Below are 26,016 nucleotides of genomic sequence, written 5' to 3' on the forward strand. Positions count from 1 at the left end.
TGGGAGTGGGCAGGAGTCACATTATGACTGATTAGCGACATGATTTGGTCCTCCTGCACAAACTGCATTTCCCACGGGAGGAAGCGGTTAGTAATTGGATGGAGGGGTTCAGATTGCAAATTAAACCTCAAAGGTCTCTGTTCTGATCAGAAGCTGAGACTGATCCTGTTGTTACTCATTCCCCTCTCTGTGTTCACTCCCTCCCTCCATCGCGTCGTCGCTCTCTCTCACCTCACTCACTCACATATATTCACAGGTCAGCCGTCAGAAGTGTCACCGTCGGGGCAGCATGGTGGCGCAGTGGTTAGCCCTGCTGCCTCACGGCGCCGAGGTCCCAGGTTCGATCCCGGCTCTGGGTCAGTGTCTGTGTGGAGTTTGCACATTCTCCCCGTTTCTGCGTGGGTTTGGCCCCCACAACCCAAAGATGTGCAAGCTAAGTGGATTGGCCATGATAAATTGCCCCTTAACTGGAAAAATGAATTGGGTAATCTAAATTTATTATTTTAAAAAGTGTCACCGTCCTGGCTGAATGACCTCACCCAAAGTATTGTTGAAATTAAGAGATTGACAAACCTTGGACTGGTCAAGTTTGTAAATCCCTCACAGACTGGGTTCTAGACAATGACTGCAGCTGCAGGTCTGTGGGACTGGGTTAGTCACTGCATCAACATCTGCTTTTAGATCATTCATGATTGCACAATGGCACATTTTAACTTAATCTCACTCATTCTGTCCTCAGTCAGCATATTTTACAGTAGGAAGTCTTACAACACCAGGTTAAAGTTCAACAGGTTTGTTTTGAATCACTAGCTTTCGGAGCACTGCTCCTTCCTCAGGTAAATGCCCTCCAAACATTAGCTCCGAAAGCTAGTGATTCAAAACAAACCTGTTGGACTTTAACCTGGTGTTGTAAGACTTCTTACTGTGCTCACCCCTGTCCAACGCCGGCATCGCCACATCATAGCATATTTTACAGTCCACACTCAATAATTAAGTCCATGGGGGCAGCACGTGGCGCAGTGGTTAGCACTGGGGACCCAGGTTCAAATCCCAGCCCTGGGACAGTGTCGGTGTGGAGGTTGCACATTCTCCCCGTGTCTGCGTGTGTTTCACCCCCACAACCCAAAGATGTGCAGGTTAGGTGGATTGACCACGCTAAATTGCCCCTTAATTGGGAAGAAAAAAAAAATTGGGTACTCTACATTTATTTAAAAAATAAAAAATAATAATTAAGCCCATATTAACCCCATCTACCCAGCCTCGACCCCACATCCAATCTATATCCACCTCAAATCCACACCCCATTCAACCCCCAACCAATCCCCATTCACCCCCCAATCCACTCCCATCCAACCTCCCATCCCACCCCCATTCACTCCCGGTCCACTCCGCATCCAGTCCCCCTCCACTCCGCATCCAGTCCCCGTCCACTCCGCATCCAATCTACATTTACTCCAAATTTATTCTGCACTCACTCTGCACCCAGCTCCATGCTCCTTCCACATTCCCTCCAAATCCACACTGTGTTCCAGAGACGGGGGGGGGGGGGGGGGGGATTGGGTCGGGCTGGGGATGCGGTGATAATACAACCGAGTGACTAATCCATTGGCTCAGGCTATGCTCCGGGGACATGGGTTCAAATCCCACCACGGGAGCTGGTGGAATTTAAATTAATTTTGAAAATCTGGAATGTAAAGGTCGTACAACTATCATTGATTGTCTTAGAAACCCATCTGGTTCACTAATGCCTTTTAGAGATGGAGATCTGCTGCCTTTATCTGGTCTGGCAGATGTGTGATCCAGACTGCTTAATAGCCCTCTGTATTGTTCAGTTCAAGGGCAATTAGTGATGCTGTATCTCGCGAAAGAAGAAAAATAAAGCTCCAAACCCACGCTGAGTTTATTCCCACATCTATTTGCCGTTGTCTCGCTTTCCTGACGGCTTTGCTATTTTCTGACACGAGTTGGTGAAAATCCAGCTTCCAGCATTTGGGGTAACACAGCCCCACCTGGTGTCAGAAGCTGGAATTGCACAGCAAGCACAAGAATACATAAATAATAAGTCTCCAGTGGTATGAGCAGGGTCAGCAGCCAGAGGGACCACAGGTTTGAGGGAATTGGCAAAGGAACCAGAGGGGTTGGGGGAATGAGGAGAATTTATCTTCCACAGCGAGTTGTGATTTGCTGGAAAGGGCTTTGGAAAAAGTATCAACAGTAACTTTCACAGGGGATTCAGATAAATACTCGAAAGGGAAAAGAAAATAACAGCCCATTGAGGAAAGAGCAGAGAAAGAGTGGAATTAACCAGAGAGCTTTTTCCAATGAATCACACCATAATACAGTTCGGAAGAAGCCCTTCAGCCCGCTGAGTCTGCACCGAAGCATGGTACAGTGAGATGAAGAATTACAATTTTGACTGTCCTGAATTTTCTTCAGGTCACTTTAGCAGCAATGATTGGGAAAAGTAGAGCATTGGGGAGGCCTCAGACACTGATAATCCCACATGCTTAGGAGCCAAATATTTTCCAGCCGGCAATATCCGACAGTGGTTAGCACTGCTGCCTCACAGAGTCAGGGACCCGGGTTCGATTCCGGCCTCAGGTCACTGTCTGCATGCAGTCTGCACTTTCTCCCCGTGTCTGCGTGGGTTTCCACCGGGTGCTCTGGTTTCCACCCACAGTCCAAAGATGTGCAGGGTAGGTGGATTGGCTGTGCTAAATTTCCCCGTAGTGTCCTAAAGGTTAGGTGGGGTTACTGGGTTTTGGGAATAGGGCGGGGGAGTGGGCCCCCTTCCCAGGCCGGGGCATAGCATCACCCTCCGCTCCTCCACAGCATCCCAGAGGGTCTACAGCTCGGCATCTGTGAATCTCGGGTCTGCTCTCCTTGTTGGCTGGGATGACGTGAGTGTGTGTGTGTGGGTGTGGGGAAATTGTTTATTTGCGGCTGCAGCTCGTCAGCCTTTGGATGTCAATCTCGAAAGCGGCGAATCCGGCACCGTTTCCCATTAGGATCAGTTGTGTTCCACGTGGCGTCGGTGCTAGCCCCTAAATGGTAGTGGAATCAGTCCAGGTGTGGCATCAGTTTTGCTGTCGTAAAAGTCCACGGATTCGGCGTTGGCGTCAACACTTAGTCTCAGAAACAGAGAATCCCAACCCACAATGTTTTGGCCTCCACTACTTCTTGTGGTGACGAATTCCACAGGCTGACCCCTCGCTTGGTGAAGAATCTTTTCCTCATCTCTGTCCTAAATGGTCTTCCCTGCATCCTCAGACTGTGACCCCTGGTTCTGGACACCATTGGGTGCATCCTTCCTGTATCTACCTGTCTAGTCCTGTTAGAATTTTATAGGTTTCCACGAGTTCCCCTTTTATTCTTCTGTACTCGAGCGAATACAATCCTAACCGATTCAATCTCTCCTCATACGTCAGTCCCACCATCTTAGGAATCAGTCTGGTAAATGTTCTCTGCACTCCCTCCAGAGCAAGAACATCCTTCTTCAGATGAAGAGATCAAAACTGCTCACAATATTCCAAGTGTGGTCTCACTGAGGTCCTGTATAATTGCAGCAAGGCATCCCTGCTCCTGTACATGAATCCTTTCACTATGAAGGCCAACATATCATTTGCTTTCTTTATCACCTGCTGTAACTGCATGCTTACCTTCAGCGACTGGTGTACGAGGATACTCGGGTCTCGTTGCACATTCCCCTCCCCTAATTTATGGCCATTGAGTAATAGCCTGCCTTCTCGTTTTTGCTACCAAAGTGGATAACTTCGCATTTGCCTACTGCATCTACCATTCATTTGCCCATTCACAACTTGTCCAAATCACACTGAAGGATCTCTGCATCCTCCTCATAGCTCACCCTCCCAGCCAGCTTTATGTCACCTGCAAATTTGGAGATATTATGTACTGGAGGGACTGGTATCCTTAAAGGTGGATTAAATCACCAGGGCCAGATAGATTCTATCCCAGGGTATTGAAGGAAGCTAGGAAGGAAACGGCACAGTGGTTAGCACTGCTGCCTCACAGCACTCAGGCACCGGGTTGAATTCCAGCATTGGATGACTCTGTGTGAAGTTTGCACCTTCTCCCCATGTCTGCATGTGTTTCCTCCGGGTGCTCCGGTTTTCAGGTGAGCTTATGAGGATAGGGTGGGGGAGTGTGCCCAGGTAGGATGCTCTTTCAAAGGGTTGGTGCAGACCCGATGGGCCAAATGGCCTCCTTCTGTACTGGATGGGTTCTATAAAATAACAGATGCTCTGAGGGTCACTCTCCAATCCTCATTAGATCCAGGCAATGTCCCAGAGGATTGAAGTTCTGCAAATGTAGCATTATTTAGAAAAGGTTCGAGAGATTGGCCAGAAACCTATAGGCAAGTCAGTCTGACTTCAGTGATGGTAAATTATTGGAAACAATTCTGAGAGACAGAATAAACTGTCACTTAGAAAGGCACAGATTTCACAGCGTCGAGATCCCAGGTTCGATCCCGGATGCAGTTCGGGTACACGGAGGGAAAATTCTGAATGTCCAATTACACCGAACAAGCTCATTTTTTGGGATTTTGGGGAGGAAATCCACGCAGGCACAGGGAGAACATGCAGACTCCACACAGACAGTGACCCAAGCCAGGAATCGAACCTGGGACGTTGACGCTGTGAAGCAACAGTGTCGACTACTGTGCTACCGTGCCACCCAAATTCTCCTTCCGAGTACCCGGACAGGCGCCGGAGTGTGGCAACCAGGGGATTTTCACAGTAACTTCATTGCAGTGTTAATGTAAGCCTACTTGTGACAACAATAAAGATTATAATTATTATTATTCAGAATGTCCAGCAGCACGCTGGCAGTGCTTAGCACTGCTGTCTCATGGCGGCTCTGGGTCACTGTCCGTGGGGAGTTTGCACATTCTCCCCGTGTTTGTGTGGGTTTCACCCCCACAACCCAAAGATGTGCAGGGTAGGTGGATTGGCCATGCTAAATTGCCCCTTAATTGGAAAAAATGAATTGTACACTCTAAATTTATTTTTTTTAAATTCAGAATGTCCAATTGACCTAACAAGCACGTCTTTCGGGACTTGTGGGGGGAAACCGGAGCAAACCCGCGCAGGCACAGGGAGAACATGCAGACTCCGCACAGACAGTGACCCCAGCTGGGAATCAAACCCAATGAACTTAAATCAGTGCCCTCTGCCTCTCGATCCTTCCATGAACGACAATATTTCTCCCAGTCTACTCTGGCCAGAGACCTTCTGATTTTGAATACCTCTAACAAATCCTCTCTGAATCCCTTCTCCAAGGAAAGCACTCCTAACTTGTCCAAACTATCTACATAGCAGAAATATTTTTTTTTCTTTTGGAAGTGGTCACCATTGTAATGTAGAAACTTTGGCAACAAATTGTGCACAGCAAGCTCCCACAAACAACAATGAGATAAATTACACATAATTTATTTGGGTGACATAGGCTGTGCCTTCAGGGCACTAGGCCCTAAATTTAGGAATTTCTTCCCTAATCCCTTCTTTTAAAGCACTTTAAAAAAAGTGTCCAATTATTTTTTTTTCCATTAAGGTGCAATTTAACATGGCCAATCCACCTAACTTGTACATCTTTGGGTTGTGGGGGCAAAATCCACGCGAACACAGGGAGAATGTGCAAATTCCACACGGACAGCGACCCAGAGCCGGGATCGAACCTGGGATCTCGGCGGCGTGAGGCAGCAGTGCTAACCACTGTGCCACTCTTCAATAAACCCTTCAAACCTCTCTCTCCACCTTTAAAAATTCTATCCTTGATCAAACATTTGGTCACTTGTCCTAATAACTCCTTTTGTGGGTCTGCGCCAAATTCTGCTCGATAACGCTCCTGTGAAGCAACTTGGAATGCTTTATTTTTTTAAAATAAATTTAGAGTACCCAATTATTTTTTTCCAATTAAGGGGCAATTTAACGTGGCCAATCCGCCTACCCTGCACATCTTTGGGTTGTGGGGGTGAAACCCACGCAGACACGGGGAGAATGTGCAAACTCCACACAGACAGTGACCCAGGGCCGGGATTCGAACCCAGGTCCTCAGCGCCGTAGGCAGCAATGCTAACCACTGTGCCACCGTGCTGCCCTTGGAATGCTTTATAATGTTAACGGTGACATATAAATTCTAACTGTTGCTGTTGTAAGGAGTAGGGCAGCTTTGAGGTCCTTAAAAGACTAATTGTCTCTATTCCAAAATGTTGAGGATTATAAAGAAGGACTGCGATTACAATAACAATCTTTATTGTCACACTGCAATGAAGTTACTGTGAAAAGCCCCGAGTCGCCACATTCCGGCGCCTGTTCAGGTACACAGAGGGAGAATTCAGAATGTCCAAGTTACCTAACAGAAAGTCTTTTGGGACTTGTGGAAGGAAACTGGAACACCCAGAGGAAACACACGCAGACACGAGAACGTGCAGACTCTGCACAGGCAGTGACCCAAGGCGGGAATTGAACCTGGGACTGTGAAGCCATTGTGCTAACCACTAGGCTACCGCGATGGGGGCTGGGAATGAGAAAATGATGACAGGTACAGAGATGAGGGGAAAGAAGATTAATTGTGGACAGGCAGCTCAGAAATCGATTCTTAATAAAATCACGAAGTTAAAAATTGCCCTTAACTTCACCCTTCTGCTTTTCACTTTCACATGAAGTAAAACAATCTGGAGAAAATGTGATGGTCTCAACAACAGCTCCTTAACACAGGGACCCCTTGGTTGACAATGATTAACTTCCCCATGTTTAACCTCTGCGCAGAATTTCCAAAAGCGTTTTAAAAATGAGGCACAAACATTAAAGCACAGATTCCTGCTACGTGCCAAGGCACAGCATTTCCACAGATGAGCTATTTACAGAAACCTGATACAGTATTTTCATTTTCCTCTCTGCAGGTCACTGGCCCATTGTTTGTGGCACTCAAGTGGTCACTTGGTGTTGACAGAATTGGGGAAGATCTGAAAAACTATGACAATGATGATTGCCCTCTGAAATGGCCCAGCAATCCTCTCAATTGCATCAAACCAGTTCAGGAAGGTTGAAGAATACAACCGGACAGACAACACTAGGCTCATCGTTCCCAATCAACCCTCCAAAGTCCTCCCCACTAATCATCTGGGGACTTGTATGAAAATTGAGAGAGCTGTCACATGGATTCATCAAGTAACTCATGCTCACCAAAGAACAATTTACAGCCACTATCCTAAACTCCTCCAGCACCATCCCTGTGCACACGTCTCATCGTCAGAGGGTGGCACAATGGTATAGAGAAGAGGTAGAATCGTTGCAGAGAGGGAGGATCCCCATCACGTGGAGGTTCTCCTCCAAGTCACTCACCACCCCGACTTGGAAACATATCGCCGTTCCTTCACTGTCGCTAGGTCAAAATCCTGAAACTCCCTCTGAAACAGCACTGTGGGTGTACTTACACCTAAGGGACTGCAGCGGTTCAAGAAGGCAACTCACCACCAACTTCTGATGGGCAACTAGGAATGTGCAATAAATGCTGGCCGAACAGTGACACCCACATTCCGTAAAGGAATTTTAAAAAAAGTCTTCAACATCAACTTCAGACCTGACGAAGGGAAGAGGCATAGAGTCCAAATTAATTTCAAGAGCTTGATGCCTTGCTTAGGAAGAATATACAAAGGCTGCATTTCCATGGCACCTTTCATCTCAGAATCTCTCAAAGCACTTTATCGTTAATCAAGTCATTTTAGGTGTATAGTCACTTTTTTAAACTTATGATGCATGGCAGCCAATCTACACAGAGCAAACCCCCACAAACAGCAATGTTTCTGTGACATAAATGAGCAGTGGTGTAGTGGTATTGTTACTAGATTAGTAATCCAGAGACCCAGCATAATGCACTGGGAACCTGGGTTCAGATCTCACCATAGTTGGCAGCAAATTTGAATTCAACAAAAATCTGGAGGTCATGACTATGAAACCATTCATCCACAGGCTCTGGTTGCTGATAATGTCATGATTTATTGGCTACCTCTAGTCACCCTCAAGATACCATCGCAGACAACTGTGACCTGATGGGTCATTTCTAATTAGTTAAGCATCACATTTGTTGTGGGACTGGAATTATAAGTAAGCCAGACCAGCCTAGGACAGAAGATTTCCTTCACTAAAGGCCATCAGTGGAACCAAAATGAGTTTTAAAACTACATTTCAGTAGGCTCATGGTCACCATTATTGTTCCTAGCTTTGTATTCCAGATTTCTTCAGTTAAATTTAAAGTCTTCAGCTGGTGGAGAAGAGATTGAATTCATGGCTTTGGTTCATTAGCCCAAGTCGCGGATTACTACTTGAGCAACAAACCACCATGTCACCGCTCCGGATAAGTGCGAGGTGATTCATTTTGGTAGGACAAATTTGAATGCACATTACAGGGTCAACGGCAGGGTTCTGAGGAATGTGGAAGAAGAGAGAGATCTTGGGGTTCATGTCCACAGATCTCTGAAGGTTGGCACTCAAGTGGATAGAGCCGGGAAGAAGGCCTATAGTGCGTTAGCGTTTATTAACAGGGGGCTTGAATTTAAGAGGACAGATCTGAGGCGTTCAAGGCAGACGACCCTGACCTATACAAGAAATCCAGGTACGACCTCTGCAAAGCCTTCAGAGATGCCAAGAGAGAATATCAAACCAAGCTAGAGTCACAGACGCTCAGTGGTTGTGGCAAGGACTAAACAACATAACGGGCTACAAAGCGAAACCGAGCAGTATCTCTGGCAGCAGTGCACTCCTCCCCGATGAACTCAATGCATTCTATGCTCGGTTCGAGCAGTTAACCAACAATCCACTGTCAAGGGCCCCAGCAGCCCATAATTCACCCATACCCACATTCACAGCTTCCGAAGTCAGATCGGCCTTCCTGAAAGTGAATCCCTGGAAGGCGACGGGATCCCTGGTCATGCACTTAGAGCCTGCGCGGACCAGCTGGCAGAGGTATTCACAGACATCTTTAACCTGTCCCTACTCCACTCCGAGGTCCCCACAGGCTTCAAGAAGACCACCATCATACCGGTACCAAAGAAGAACCAGGCAACGTGCCTCAATGACTACCGTCCGGTGGCCCCGACGTCAGTTGTAATGAAGTGCTTCGAGAGGTTGATCATGAGGCGCATCATCTCCATACTCTCAGAACGCCTTGATCCACTGCAATTCTCATACCGTTGCAACCGGTCCACATCAGACGCCATTTCCCTGACCCTACACTCATCCCTAGAGCATCTTGAAAACAAGGACTCCTACATCAGACTCCTATTTATTGACTACAGCTCCGCGTTCAACACCATAATCCCAGCCAAGCTCATATCAAAGCTCCAAAACCTAGGACTTGGCTCCCCACTCTGCAACTGGATCCTCGATTTTCTGACCAACAGAGCACAATCAGTAAGAATGAACAACACCTCCTCCACAATAGTCCTCAACACCGGGGCCCCGCAAGGCTGCGTACTTAGCCCCCTACTCTACTCTACTCCCTGTACACACACGACTGCGTGGCAAAACTTGGTTCCAACTCCATCTACAAGTTTGCTGACGATACGACCATAGTGGGCCGGATCTAGAATAACGACGAGAGAGAATACAGGAGGGAGATAGAGAGCCTAATGGAGTGGTGTAGCGACAACAATCTCTCCCTCAATGCCAGCAAAGCTAAAGAGCTGGTCATTGACTTCAGGAAGCAAAATACTGTACACACCCGTCAGCATCAACGGGGCCGAGGTGGAGATGGTTAGCAGTTTCAAATTCCTAGGGGTGCACATCACCAAAAATCTATCCTGGTTCACCCATGTCGACGCGACCACCAAGAAAGCACAACAACGCCTGTACTTCCTCAGGAAACTAAGGAAACTCGGCATGTCCACATTAACCCTTACCACCTTTTACAGATGCACCATAGAAAGCATCCTATTGGGCTGCATCACAGCCCGGTATGGCAACTGCTCGGCCCAGGAACGCAAGAAACTGCAGAGAGTCGCGAACACCGCCCAGTCCATCACACGAACCTGCCTCCCATCCATTGACTCCATCTACACCTCCTGCTGCCTGGGGAAAGCAGGCAGCATAATCAAAGGCCTCTCACCCCCGGCTTACTCACTCTTCCAACTTCTTCCATCGGGCAGGAGATACAGAAGTCCGAGAACGCACAAACACTCAAAAACAGCTTCTTCCCCACTGTCACGACTCCTAAATGACCCTCTAATGGACTGACCTCATTAACACTACACCCTGTATGCTTCATCCGATGCCAGTGCTTATGTAGTTATATTGTATATCTTGTGTTGCCCTATTATGTATTTTCTTTTACTCCCTTTTTCTTCCCATGTACTTAATGATCCGTTGAGCTGCTCGCAGAAAAATACTTTTCACTGTACCTCAGTACACGTGATAATAAACAAATCCAATCAAATCCAAGAGCCGTGGGGTTATGCTGCAAATGTACAGAATCCTGGTGAGACCATGTTTGGAGTACTGTGTGCAGTTCAGGTCACCTCATTATAGGAAGGATGTGGAAGCATTGGAAAAAGGTGCAAAGGAGATTTACCAGGATGCTGCCTGGATTGGCGGGTAGGTCTTATGAGAAAAGGTTGAGGGAGCTAGGGTTTTTCTCTTTGGAGCGAAGGAGGATGAGAGGCGACTTAATAGAGGTTTATAAGATGATGAGGGGGATAGAGCGGACGTTCGGAGACTATTTCCTCGGGTGGATGTAGCTGTTACAAGGGCGCATAACTATAAGGTTTAGGGTCGGAGATATAGGAGGGATGTCCGAGGTAGGTTCTTTACTCAGACAGTGGTTAGAGTGTGGAATGGACTGCCTGCTGATAGTGGAGTCGGACACTTTAGGAACTTTCAAGCGGTTATTGGATAGGCACATGGAGCACACCAGAATGACAGGGAGTGGGATAGCTTGATCTTGGTTTTGGACAAAGCTCGGCCCATCGAGGGCCGAAGGACCTGTCCTGTGCTCCTCTGCCAAGCCTGCAACGCAGTCTTGAGGAAGCGCTGCATTTACAGAGGTACTCTCCCTTGAACCAAGTTCCCCACTGCATGACCCAGTAGTTTAAGTGGATGCAAGCCAGCGATTTAGCTAGCGATTGACTCACTCAGTCAAATATTTTGCTGAACTTTTAAATGAAAGAAAAATCAGATTAAATTGGCAATATCCCTTTATCACCGATATAATTGCTGAGGCAAAAGCTTTTGCAGGAACGTTTACAGACATGCTGTCCAGATGTAACTTGAAATCTGTTTGCATGGGAGACCTGATCATTCTTGATGTCAAGGAAAGAAACAAGAAATGGGGATTTAAAAATACCATAATTCCGCCATAACACTTCCACAAAGCAGTATTGTTTTTTAATATTACAATATGCCTGCAAAGAGATGGATGCATAGCCCTTGTATAAAGAAAAACATACTTACATTTAGCCTTATGCAAAACATCTCAAAGATAATTCACAATGGATCATTTTAAGTGGAGTAACTGTATTAGGTAGGTGGCCAATAGCATGGCCCCATATACAGACAATCACTGATTAATCACCCAGAACATTCTGCTTTTCTTCAAATAGTGTAATGGTAATCCAGCTGAACATAAACAGGATTTATGGATTAAGGTGATTTTTGTGCTACTTTTTACAATCTTGGGGTTTGCAAAAGCACTTTACAATTTGTTCCGAGATAGCTCCTAACAAAAGCAATGTGATAATGACCAAATTTTCTGTTTCAGTGATGTTGGTTGAGAAATAAATCTTTTTGCTTCCGCTGGAGGAGGCTCCGCCGAGAGTACAGCACTATCAGTGTCGCACTGAGTGTCAGCATACAGATCAGAAGGAGCCCAGGTTTCACCCCTGGTCTTTTTGAGATATTCAATCTCTTTGAATGAGCTATCCAATGAAGCCCATTCTGTCATCATAGTCTTTGCCTGCTGGACTCTGGAAGATTCCCATTGAATTGATTTCACTGCCCTTTCAGACAGGGCTTCCCAGATAACAACACTGCATAAAAAACATTTCTCATCTCCCTCTTATCTTTATGGCCCTTGGTTCAGGCTCCTGCAGAAGTGAAAAAATCTTCTCTACGTCTAACTCATAGAGCAAACCTTTTTGTAATCTTGGGAGGCCTCTGTTCAGCCACTTCTCAGCCTTTGCTTTTCTCGAGAAATAAAAAAAGTCACAACCAATCACATTCGGTTTCATGTACATTTTTAATAAATACTTTTTCTTTGACAATTCCTATTTACAATTTGTACAGATTTGATAGGCACATTTGAAGGAGGCAACAAGCTTTAATCAAAACCCCCAAAAGATAAATTGAAATGTTACACCTTGCAATTTTTGCAGCTGTACTGAATCCAGTGTCTTGAGAATTTAGACAGCAGATATTTCGAGCTGTGTTTTTGAGCAGGGCATTTTAAAAAAACATATGGCAAGGTATGCTGCAGAAACATCTGGTAACAAACCTGGAGATGTTCAGTTAGTTCAAAATACCGATGGCTGTCTGTTCACCACTTAAGTGGGTAAAGAAGGAACTTACATTTCTCTAGCACCTTTCACAACCTCAGGACATCCTAAAAGCATTTTACAGCCAATGAAATACTTTTTCTTTGAATTACAGTCACTGTTGCAATACAGGAAATGCAGCAGCCAATTTGCACACAGGCCGCCAAAAAACAGCAGAGATAAGTGACCAGATCATTTGTTTTAAATGTTCATTGAGGAGTACCTATTGGCCAGGACACCAGAGAATGATTCTATACTTCAAATAGTCTCATGGGATCTTTCACATCGACTGGAGCACAAATGGGGTCTTGGTTTAACATGTGAGCCGAGCCCCGGCACCTGGGACAGTGCAGCACTCCCTTGGACTGGCAAAGGAGCGGCAACCTGAATTCTTTTACTCAAGTCTCTAGAGTGGAACTCAAATCTTCTGCCTCAGAAGGGAGACGGTTAACACAGAACCATAACTGACGGTGCTCACCAGGGGTACACTTGGGCTATATTGCAACTCTCAATGTAAATCTTTAGCAGATTCCAAGAACAATATTGTTTTTGTGGTTATTCTTTTACAAAGTGGGATTTAAAGCTAACCCTTTGCTTTCATTTGAAGCCAACGTTTTTTTTTAAGCACTCTCGTTGCTCAACAGATACTGCAAATCAATAGACAACAGCAAACTACTGGTTTGTGGGAAACCAAGGCCAGTGCTTAGATGAGTTAAAAATCTGACACAGGACTAGAGTAGACATGGGCCTGGTGTGTTTTTAATTTCACTCAGGATTTTAATTTTAATGCATGCATCAACTTTCCAGATCCAGGCAACTAAACAGATTAAAAGGAACAGAACCAGAAATTATTTGGGCCAATTATCTTCAATCACTATGTTAACTAAAACCCAGGTACCTTCAGTATGGGCATTCACATCATTTCCCATCCATTAACTGATGGCCAATTTTCAGGGAAACAAGATGATCAAAAACTCCCATCTGGTTACAACTTTCAGCCCCGCAGACTGAATCAACCAGGTTATTGCTGCCATTTCAACTGGCAGGTCAACCAAAAACTGATCTCAATTTTTCTCTATTTCCCTCCTACCATTCCCTCTCCAGTGTCTCTCTCTCTCCCTCCTGGGATACAGTTGCGCACACACACTGAGCACCCTCTGGAATCCCTATACCACCCTCACCCCTCCTCTCAAAGTCTTCAATCTCCCTAGACAGTGGATGATTTCACATGGGATTCATTATAGTCAGGCTCTTATAGAAAGCCCAAAGGCACTGCCCAGCAGCGATCTCACACACTGAGCAACGCATTTTTTCAATGGAAGCTGGCAGAGGGAGAATTGGGTACGGCAAATCCAGACTTTGTTCGAATTCACAGTCAATGAATACATAAAAACAGTTGGGATCTGAACACACATATACTTATTCTACTGCTCCTAGGGTCAGGGAGATGTCTATAGTGATTGAGAGCCCTGGGGTACACCAAGAGCATCATATCAACCACTTCACATCAACCACCTTTTAAAAAAAAGGCAATATAAACGGTGACATTTTTCTCACCCCCTTCGAGGGGGCATGTGAAACTTTTAATAGGCTGCATATACGATCAAGCCAGGCCCATTTCATTGCTATAAATCAGTGTCTGCAGAAAGGTTGGCACCAACAGATATTCTGCCTGTTCAGCAGACCACAATGTTGTCGGGGGAGGAGAGGGGAAATCAAAAAGAAATTGAGAAGTAAAAATCAAATTTCGGCTTTGTGAGTGACAGGAGGGCCCAGCTGTGAACCGGATACACCTGAAGAGACTAGAGAGCCACGCAGAGCACCATGAATGATATGCAGGAGACAAGTAGAAGACCTGATATGGCCTTGTGCTACACCAAGCAGACATCCCATATTAAAATATTAAGTGGTATGTACTCTGATGTTCTGGTCTATTAGAGGAGCCCCTACCATCCTCCAACAACAAGCAATGAGCATTGCTGCTGGGTCTGGGTGCTGTGTGACAAATACCACTTGAGTGAGGGAAGCAGGATATGGAGCCAGTTACTGTACTTAGTGGATTTATGAAATCTAATGAATGCCACTTCCATCACCATTAAACCAGTCTGTCCCCACTCTCCACTATTTATTTGCTTGCTACTCTAAACTCTCACCTTCCTCGAGCCTGTAGCTCAATCTTGACAACAAGTAATTGTCGTGTGTGAATGGCATGGAGCTGGATTCTAGAATCATTAACAATTACGTGATTTGGAACTGGCACAGCCAGTAAAATTGTTATTTACCCATCATTCTATGACAAACAATGCTGTCTACAGTCTTCACAATCCCTTTGAAGCCAAATCTGGATAGGGATAACTCCCCAAGAAATGCAATAGGTCTGAACTTCTGTTTTTCGAATAACAACCAAATGAACATGCAACTCACTCAAAACAAAAACAGCATAAACACAATTATATTCCCAAGATGGAATGGTGGATGAACCATCTTTAACAGTCCTAATTTACCCTACATCCTGTGATTTAGAACACCTGGGCAGCTATGACTGACAGCCCCTTGGAGCAAATTGCAAAGCCCCAAATACATGCTTCTGTTCACTGGTCTTAGTAAAGTTAAAGACAGTTAAACATATTATGGTCCTTTGCCAGTATGCAAACTTAACTCTCAGGGGGCCTTGAATTAAGATTGAACTCCAACATCTCCTAGTCACTATTTTTAAAAATGGAGTTATTCACTGTCAATGTCCCCTATGCTGGCCCATTTCAGCCAAAGCCAATCTGTCCTTCCAAACGTTTTGGGAACTTTCCCTGTTCCCACTGGGACCTCTCCAACTGAAAGTGGTCGACCTGCTCCAGAATCTACAATCTGATTCCAGTAATGGCTCAATGCCCATGGAAAGCCTTTTCTGCTGAAACCTCTGAAGGGGCTAAAGAGAAGAGTTTTACAGGAACACTCTTCCAACATTCCCACAGGTTGAATTTAATGGTCCGGTTAAAACATGCTTGAATAATGCACCATTCGCTGGATGTAGAATCATAAGAATCCCGAAAGTGCAGAAGGAGACCATTCAGCCCATCAAGTCTGCACCAACCCTCTGAAAGAACACTCCACCCAGGCCCGCCCCATCCCCATAACCTAATCTGCACATCTCTGGACATTAAGGGGATGCATCATGGTCAATCCACCTAACCTGCACATCTTTGGACTGCTGCTTACGCCTTGCAGCTGCTGCTGCTTACGCCCTGCGGCTGCTGCTCACGCCCTGCGGCTGCTGCTCACGCCCTGCGGCTGCTGCTCACGCCCTGCGGCTGCTGCTCACGCCCTGCGACTGCTGCTCACTCCCTGCGACTGCTGCTCACTCCCTGCGACTGCTGCTCACTCCCTGCGACTGCTGCTCACTCCCTGCGACTGCTGCTTACTCCCTGTGGCTGCTGCTTACTCCCTGTGGCTGCTGCTTACGCTCTGTGACTGATGCGCACGCTCTGTGACTGATGCGCACGCTCTGTGGCTGCTGCTCACGCTCTGTGGCTGCTGCTTACGCCCTGTGACTGATGCGCACGCTCTGCGACTGATGCGCACGCTCTGTGACTGCTGCTTACTCCCTCCCCAATCTCATGTCCATTTTATTAGATAATGAAATTGGTTGCACCCAATTGTAAAATTTCCTATTCTTAGACTAATCAGAGGCTGGTTTAGCACACTGGGCTAAATAGCTGGCTTTTAAAGCAGACCCAGGCAGGCCAGCAGCACGGTTCAATTCCCATACCAGCCTCCCCGAACAGGCACCGGAATGTGGCGACTAGGGGCTTTTCACGGTAACTTTATTGAAGCCTACTTGTGACAATAAGCAATTTTCATTTCATCACTGATAACCTACCGAGGAAATTATATGGCACTAGCGCACTGCAAATGATTACATTAATATCGGATGCAATCTATTTGGAAATGTGTGTGTTGAGCACTTAAAAAGCCCAGAGCATTGTATTTATTCTTAAACACTGATCAGTGCACTGCTGTTATTTGCATTGCAGCTGGTCAAGCCAACAGCGAGCATTGCATTCCACAACTGAAGATGTGCATTAATTGTTTGCTAGGTGAAACTACAGCAGGCTTGACAAGCCTGGGGCCACAGGACGCTCAAGGCCCAAGCTGAATTAGTCTGATCGGACAGCCAGATTTATTGATACGATCACTTTGGTTTCAGCCAGTTAAGGACTGCAGTTATCCCCATGTACAGTCAATCTCAGTTCATATTAACCTGGGTTTAGAAAACAGTCTGTGCCTGTACGGGGTGAGTGTACGCGCACTCCATAAATCATTCAAACAAAGCCTGTGTCCATGTGGATTGCTTTGAGGTCTGGTTCAGAGGCTCTTTAGCACACTGAATCCATCAGACATCCAATACTTCAAAATTGGAAGGGGATCAGCTGTTCCATTATACTTATTAACTGTCATGGCGCCGAGGTCCCAGGTTCGATCCCAGCTCTGGGTCACTGTCCGTGCAGAGTTTGCACATTCTCCCCGTGTTTGCGTGGGTTTCGCCCCCACAACCCAAAGATGTGCAGGGTAGGTGGATTGGCTACGCTAAATTGCCCCTTAATTGGACATAATGAATTGGGTACTCTAAATTTATTAAAAAAATAATACTTATTAACTGAATATGTCTCCAAAAATTAGTCATTTTATCTTGGTCTGTCTGACACAGGGTAATCAGTAATCAGGCACTGGTACCACAGACTTTTTTTGAAAAGGAACAAAGACTCAACTTAAAAATTTATTTATTTTTTTTAAAAAAGAGTACCCAATTCATTTTCTCCAATTAAGGGGCAATTTATAGTGTCCAATCCACCTACCCTGCACATCTTTGGGCTGAAACCCACGCAGACACGGGGAGAATGTGCAAACTCCACACGGACAGTGACCCAGAGCCAGGATCGAACCCGGGTCCTCAGCTCTGTGAGGCAGCATGGCTAACCCACTGCGCCACCGTGCTGCCCACAAAGACCCACCACTGACAAAAGCTTTGGATAAATGATACAGTCAGAGTTGCAATTTTCAGGAGCTGATGACTAACTCATTAAGGATGAAACCCTGGCAGGCTCTGGTTTATCATTATTTATCTGGACAAAGAGAGTCAGTTTGTAATTAAGTGGCATTGACAGATCATGGATTCATGCAATCCTGAAATATTAATTTATCAATGACTCAAGGATTAAATGGTCTACTCCTGTTCCATTGTGTGGAACAGAAACATCGGCATGGATGGGCTGTTCCAAATGGCCTGTTCCTGTCCCACAAGTCCAAACAATCTGAACTTGCTGGCTTGAGCCAACCACAAGAGGTCAAGGCTACACAGGGGCGGAGGGAAGGGAAGAGCAATCAGGACAATCTATTTTTTGGATTCAGGTCCTGTGGCAGTGCCACAGGACATCTCTCAATAGTTTGTGTGGGCTGGCAGAATGACGCTTTAATGCTGTGCACTGCTGAGTGGGGACGGAGGGAGGTCAGAATCCCTGCTCAATCACCAACCTGAGCAGTGTCGAGTGTCGCTTCAGAATCTCTGCTCTAGCCATACTGACATTAATGACTAGGGTGTCGGCTGGGCAGCAGCCAGGGCTCACACGCAGCATTACAGCAATGGAGAAGCACCTCGACTGACGGGCCTCACAGCTGCAGTGAGAGAAATGGAACACATGACAGGGCGAGTGGGGGAAAAAAAAAGGACAATACTTGCATTCATATAGCACCTTTCACAACCTCAGGACATCTCAAAGCACCTTTCTGCCAATGAAAGACTCATGAAAATACACCATTGTAATGTAGAAAATGTGGTAGCCAATTTTCACACTGCAAATCCAGACAGACAAATGCTTGATGCATTTAAAAATAAATTGTAAAAAGAAAGTGATGTTGGTTTGGGGGTAATTATTTGCCAGGACACTGGAAAGAATTCCCGGCTCTTTATCAGAATAGTGGCGTCAGCTCAGTTACGTCTACCAGAGTGCGCAGGCGCAATTTAATGCCGCATCCTGAAATTCGGCAGCTCCGCACAGCAGCACTCCCTCAGTACTGCAGTGGGGTGTCACCCACTATTCTGCATACTAAAAGATATTAGCCATGGCGGCAGCAGGGTAATAGCTCATTTTTTCAAGGCACTGAATTCTTCCACCAAGAAATAGCCATTTGTCTAAAACTGACATTCATTGTGAATGCACAAGCAACAAATACTCATATAACAACTTCTAAATCAGCAACTTTTCAAATATAGAACAAGTATTTCCTGCTATAAAATGCATAATTAAATTACCATTCAACTTTTATTAATAATGCTAAAATATTTTTAGGTAGGCTAAGAGTCTCAGTGACAGAACTGTTCTTGGATGGCTGTAGGTGGGAGGTTAGTCAACTCTGACTAAACTTTGATGGAATCAGCACAGCAAGGTCTCAGCATCTTGTGAGAAGTGATCTTCAAGCCAAAATAAAATAACTCCTCTTAGCTCGAATTATAAAAAGTACAAATTCGAGTGGGGTAGATTTAGAACATCTTCCCTCAGCTCATCACTGAACATCAGTTAAATGCGATGGATAGTCCATGTTTGGACCCCCGTACTCTCTCAGCTGATGGGAGAACATTTCCTTTTCAAGGGGCAAGAGAGGAAGAATGGAAATGGAAAATCATTCAACATTTCTTTTAAAGCATTGCCTTGGGTAAACATACTTTTCCTTAAACTGGCTGAACAGTGCGTTCAGCTGTACAATCCTCCTAATATCTGGGATGGTTCTGGAGATTGCACACAGGGACATTGCTATTCCAAGCAGAATGGAGATTACATTCCTGCTTGTAGACTGCTCTACTCTCAAGTTACTGGGATTCATTTCACACGATTATTCAACTCTCCTCTATTCACTGCATTTTTCAAGATAAATAATCTTGCTTTTATCCAGAGGAAGCTGTTGCACTTTTTGATTAATCATTTTAATTCCTTCTTGCTCAAAATGACACCTTCAAATTCGACTCTTATTTGCTGCAGCGTGCAGTGCAAAAAGACAGTTTGTTGCAAGTCCTCCCTCACTCCAACTTAGCAGCTGACACAGTGGTGTTGATAGACATTCTGCACGAGATAGACAAGACGTGGCTTTTGGAGGGAGCATTTAAATCAGTTTTCAAACACTTTTGCTACATTTGATGAAGAAATTATTTTCACTGCCCCTCCTCTACGTAAAGCAAATTCTAACCAATACCAACACCTCAAAGCCCCAGCTAGACCATAACCCAGTCTCCATACTGAATGCACAACCCTTTCTGTTTCCCCACAAACAAGTGTCATGTCACTCTTTCAGCTTACCCACAAACTAACAGCAACAGCATTTCAAAGCCAACATTTCAAAGATTTCAGAACTGGACTATATTTAAAGATAACTTTGACAAAGTCCCTGAGATCTATGCATGAAGCACACTGGTACATCAAGTGACAAGTGATTGTGCACGAGTATAGAGACAGTGATTGTCAATAAACCTCTAGCTGTGTAGGGCAACACTGCAGAGCATGATCATTCTGTGCACAGAAATTAAGAATGACTGACACTCAGATCAACTGTAGACTTTTTGCTCCAAATATCTGACCTGCCTGAGAATAGTCATCTTGCTGCAGGCGAAGGACTGATTCTGGAACCTTCCAAGTTGCATGGCCATCGCTACCAATGCTAACGTGGCCTGACTACACTGACATATAGTCTACCGTGAATTTGTCACAACCATCTTGCATGTATCCATTGATGGAAAGATAAGGAAGTAGCATCCACCACTCCCCTGTACAGAGAGTTTAACTACCCGACCACTGTGCAGCCTATAAAGGCTATTGGGAAACATTAGCCATAACCAGTAAATGTTTTGTATTTTGCTGCAAATATTAACCCAGCTCTAACAAAACTCCAACTATATGCTATCCCAGAACAGTAACTCTGTAATCAATTTAAGGCCAGATTGACAAGAGCCCATTACCATCTCTAGCTTTTTCTTGGCAATGTCATATATATATACTATATTTCTATAATTATTTTACAATAAATGTTACACAAACTATCCTGTAGAATTTGAGCGTACTTTGTTACAAGTCGAATTATCCTTTGATGCCTATAACAACTCTTTGTGCTCAAGTTGGAGCTGCAATAAAGCTTATTATCCCATCAGATTGTTCTCGTCATATGGGTAATGAAATATTAATCAAAAGTCATAATTTCTCCAAGTTGCAAATTTTTGTTGTTGAATAGATCTTTTTAGTCAGAGCGCTCTGCAATCACCTAGTAGACAAATGAACTGATTTGGTCTTCAGTAGGTGCTGCATCACCTACTTTTCTTTTTCTCTCCAACCCAAGCAGCCACAAATATGCCTCAGCTTGCAAATATTCAGCAGGGTATTTTTCTGTCCAAAACGCTTCTTTGCAAGGAGGTTTATATATTCTAACTTCACAATTTCCACCTGTTTAAAAAAAAAAAAATTTAGAGTACCCAATTCATTTTTTCCAATTAAGGGGCAATTTAGCATGGCCAACCCACATAACCTGCACATCTTTTGTGTTGTGGGGGGAAACCCACGCAAACACAGGGAGAATGTGCAAACTCCACACAGACAGTGACCCTGGGCCGGGATCAAACCTGGGACCTTGGTGCCGCGAGTCAGCCAGAGTGCTCAATTCCCACCTGTTAACCCTCATTGCAGTGTTCAAGTTAAGGCGTCATCATGGTTGGGTGTTTTGCTGATGCACGTCAGTCTCCAAGACCTCATCCAAAAAGAAAATAACGGCAAAAATAACGTTATGTGGTCGCTTTTTTGGGGGAAGAGTGCGATGGGGAAAATTGGGAAGGCTCTGGGATTCGTAGTTGGCTTTCACAGAAATGAAGAACCCCACAACCATGTTGGGAAAGGATGCATTGTGACTATGGCAGATCAGATTACTATCTTTCAACGAACTTACTGCAAGATGTCATACCACAGTTACAGTGGAGTGGGAGTGTCACTTCCATTGTAGAACTTTGAGAAATGAGAAGAGCAATTAAAAACTAAATGATCACACAGTGGAAGATCAATTATCTTTCTTCCCTCCTTTCTCACAAAGTGGACTGATTACCCCCTTGTCAAGCAGAGGAAAAGTGGCCACTAGTTTACTAAAAGGCAGCATGGTAATTCCAGTCTCTCTCCTCTCACTATCCATCAATACTAAAATTATTTCTCTATAATACAGACAGCAAAGTTGAACCAAGTTTAAAAATGGAATAAAACAGGGCACATTACAGGAAAACAAAATAATGGCACATTAAAAAAAATAGGACCAGACAACATCAATAGCGTGTCAACTAGTAGTTTGCAAACAGGAGTTGGGGCTCTAGAATTGGTGATATATTTCTCCTTCATCAGAACCACAGTTTGCGATTATCTTGTTAGAATATAGGCAAAGGCTGGCACAGGAATTATACTTCAGTTGGGACATAGTATTTTGGTATTAAGATTATTCCGAAAGTACAGAATACATACTCAGAACAATTCGAAAGACGAAGCAGTGATAGTTACTGGATTATTCCAAACATATTCCACTCCTGAAAATATTCTACGCTCCAATTCCTTTTCCTAAAAATAAATTTAGAGTACACAATTATTTTTTTTCCAATTAAGGGACAATTTAGCGCGGCCAATCCACCTAGCTGCACATTGTTGGGTTGTGGGAGTGAGACCCACGCAAACAGGGGGAAAATGTGCAAACGGCACACCGACTGTGACCTGGGGGCAGGATTGAACCTGGGTCCTCAGCATCTATGCCCGAATTCCATTACAAAGTGAGAACTGCACAAATGCAAACTGCTGCCGTGGTGATTTTGCATTGCTAGTGATCTGGTTTACAAATACTTTTACCCCAAGCCCTAGGCAACACAGTGTCAGATTCTAACCTGTACAAACATCCAAATTAAGACAATTACTTTGAACTGATCAGAAAGGACAATTTTGTTTCCTTTCTCCCTTTTGTCCAAGGTATACTTTGTCCAGGTGCAGCACACCCTCTAGTAGCTCACCAAAATGGCAGTGTCCAAGTGTGAATGCCCAGTCAGAGTCTGCAGATGATTTGAATTCCAGGGACAAAGTGGAGGTAAGTTCTGTCCTAACCTATGCACTGTAACATGATTCTAACACCTCCACCTTTGTGAAAATCTACTAACTGAACAAAGATTGCAAATGGAATTTGGGATCTGTGTGGTACAGTTTCGAAGTGCCCGTAGCCAAATCTCAAAGAAGGCAAGTTATAATAAAGATGAAATGAGCCAATTAATTTGCATTCAAATCTCCATTAGGGCAGTACAGTGGCACAGTGGTTAGCATTACTGCCTCACGGCGCCGAGGTCCCAGGTTCGATCCCGGCTCTGGGTCACTGACCGCGTGGTGTTTGCACATTCTCCCCGTGTTTGCGTGGGTTTCGTGCTCACAACCTAAAGATGTGCAGGCTAGGTGGATTGAACACGTTAAATTGCCCCTAATTGGAAAAAATGAATTGTGTACACATAATAAAAGTCTCCATTAACCAATTTTCCTTGGGGCTAAATACACGCCAGGTGTAAAAATCCAAGTGCCTACAAAAATCCAACTTCATCATAAATTAAATTGTTGGAATGAAGCTGGGAGCAGTACAGAGTACACCAGCTACAAACTATCCTCTGGAGCTTACCTGTTAATTGCAGGAGCAACACGAGGCAGCCATTACCTCAGATTCTTTCATCCTTCAAGGTGTCACACAGGTGTGAAGGACTGTGATTTGAGCTCCTTCATCAAAGTTGGATAAATTTCACCTGAATTTCCAGCTCATTTGAGACTGGTGCCAATATAAGTAAATCCAGAATTCAGTTAAGGTCTGGCTTGGTGGAATGCAGAAGACTTTTGCATCAGAGATTGGTTAGGATATATAACTGTGCCCAATTTTTCCTGCATCAAGGAAACGGCAAAAAACTGGAACGGATACAATAGGACTTGTATCTGCCGCTGTTCAGTCCTTGGACTAGCAGACATGGCTAAGGAACATTGTGTAGTACAAGCGCAGCACTGTTTATGACCTAGAAGACAACTTGCCCTTCACGTGTGGTCTAATTCAGAATCTTGCTATAGGCTATGATTGGCCTAGGAATTAACGCACGCCGAGTCCGTTGCCTACTTTTTAGACATCCCCACCTCAAAAAAACCAAAAGGGACTATAGTTTAGAGATGGGGTTCACGTGCAATATTTGGTCATGTAGGGTTATATCTGTGAAGTGGCAAGCCCTTCAGCCTGATTGCAATAAAGTAGTCACTGCACAGGGTAATCGCAGTAAGCCCCCATAGCCCATCAGCAACAAATACAGTATTGCCAAGTGTGGATCTCAGCTGCATGAACAACCCAAACAGAAAAAAGTAGCAATGGGTTAAGGTGGGAGGTGCAGGAGGAGCAAAACTCTGGAGATGCCATGATCACCTGAGGACATGGCTGGAAAATCAGAGACTGCAGCTTATATGTCAATTTGCTACTTCTGTAAATAATTAGTTGCTTAACCACGAGACCAGACAGACAGGTTTCGGCACATACAGCTACTTCAAACCATTGCCGCACCCACTTCGACTGAAGCTGCCTTTATACTGTGAGAAGCTGCAGTAGATTGCCAGCAGATCCAAGAATTGCAAGTCTAGCGGAGCTAGCTACAAGCTGAATTTAAAACAAACAGGACTTTCATAAAGACAGCCTGCCAGAAGACTGATTTCCAACATATTTTTTTGTTGAAGTAGATCATCTGTGCTGTGATCTCTGCAAATCCTGGCAGTGTTAAATTTAGCTTGCAGTCATCCACACGGCACTCATGTCTCCAGGAAATATTAGCAACACGCAATTAAAGAAAAAACATGGGTCAAAGTAACACAAAGATTCATCAACTGATTGTAAAGGACTTCTGGTGTCTTCTACAAGACAGCAAAACAGGGAGGAATGACATCCTGTGATTAAGGAACTCTGGATTTTGACAACTACTGTAAACTACCCAAGAGTATCCAGACTCCAGTAAGCCAATCAGGAGCTGAATCAAAACATGGTATGAAAGGAATTGTTTTTAAACGCATTCAATTAAAGAAAAAGACGAAACAAACCTTTCAACTTCCAAAAATCCAGAAAGAAAAATACCAATGTTAGTATTCCCAAAATGAAAACCTTGGCTTCGGAGCCGTGCCTGATCTCTAACTCCACTTCCAGCTACCCGAGAGTGGGCAGCCCTTGACCATCATACACAACTGTCTTGCAATAGAGGCTCCTTGCCATCAGGGCTCGCGCTCTGCGGACTGTGCGGGTGGCCTTGTGACCCATTATTGTGTTTCTTCCAGCTGCCAGAGCGCACGGGAGGACAACTGTGTTCGGGGATGAATAAGGCGACCAGCAGAGACAGCAAGACCGAGCACGCACCAAAAAGAAAAGGCGGTCCTGGAATTATGGTACTCTGAAAGGGAGAGAGAAAGATACACAGAATTAATGAAGTTCTAAACTTGCAAGCTTGTTAAAAATAATTTAATCCGGGGGGGGGGGGGGGGGGGGGGGGGGGGGGGAATGCAGCTTATTTTTCAAACTTATTTCAGGAATGATTTCATGCAAGGGAATTTGTCGATATTATCATTTTTCTTATATTCACCAGTGTTATGAGCATCAATAAGGAAAATCAGCGCAGTTACATGCATTATCACATTCCAAAATGCTTCAGTTGTGAAAAATTACTTTGAACTATGGCGACTTATGTATGGAAATATGACAACAATTTTGCACGTCGTTAGTTTGCACAAAGTTACGAGGTGAATAAACGTGGTCCACCTTTCAGTGGTACTGGTGAAGGGAAGAATGGAGGGCAAGGATTAAATTCAACTAACTAATAAATCTGGAGTTGAATGCTAGTCTCAGTCATGGTAACCATAAAACTATTGTTGACTGGCATAAAAAAGCACCTTGTTCATTATTGTCCTTTAAGGAAGAGAATCTGGCATCCTTACCCAGTCAGACCTGGGGGTGTGACTCCAGACCCACAGCTTACTTTTATCTGCCCTCAGCAAGTTACTCAGTTGAAAGGCAAAAAGGGGTGGGAAGTAAATGCTGACCAGTGATGTCCATCCATATCCCATGGAAGAATTTTAAAAATCCTTTTGAACAGGCAGATTTGGGCCTTGATTTAATGTTTCACCAGATAGACAGCAACTCAACGGCAGCATGGTGGCGCAGTGGTTAGCACTGCTGCCTCACGGCACCAAGGTCCCAGGTTCGATCCCGGCTCTGGATCACTGTCCGTGTGGAGTTTGCACATTCTCCCAGTGTTTGCGTGGGTTTTGCCCCCACAACCCAAAGATGTGCAGGTTAGGTGGATTGGCCACACTAAATTGTCCCTTAATTGGAAAAAATGAATTGGGTACTCTGAATTTATTTTTAAAAAACAA

General features: G+C 44.8%; 1 protein-coding gene across 2 annotated transcripts in view; it reads right to left on the bottom strand.

Moving 5' to 3' along the window:
- Window positions 1–12,230: 12,230 nt before the first annotated feature.
- Window positions 12,231–26,016, bottom strand: part of LOC119953624 (hippocampus abundant transcript 1 protein-like) — an 86,075-nt gene continuing 72,289 nt past the window's right edge. For both annotated transcript variants that reach the window (XM_038778074.1, XM_038778076.1), the window contains exon 12: window positions 12,231–25,037. In XM_038778074.1, coding sequence (XP_038634002.1) covers window positions 24,825–25,037 — 213 coding nt within the window. In that variant the 3' untranslated portion in view covers window positions 12,231–24,824. The remainder of the gene's footprint in view (window positions 25,038–26,016) is intronic.

Source organism: Scyliorhinus canicula, chromosome 18 (assembly GCF_902713615.1).
Source record: "Scyliorhinus canicula chromosome 18, sScyCan1.1, whole genome shotgun sequence".
In the NCBI taxonomy this organism is placed as follows: domain Eukaryota; kingdom Metazoa; phylum Chordata; class Chondrichthyes; order Carcharhiniformes; family Scyliorhinidae; genus Scyliorhinus; species Scyliorhinus canicula.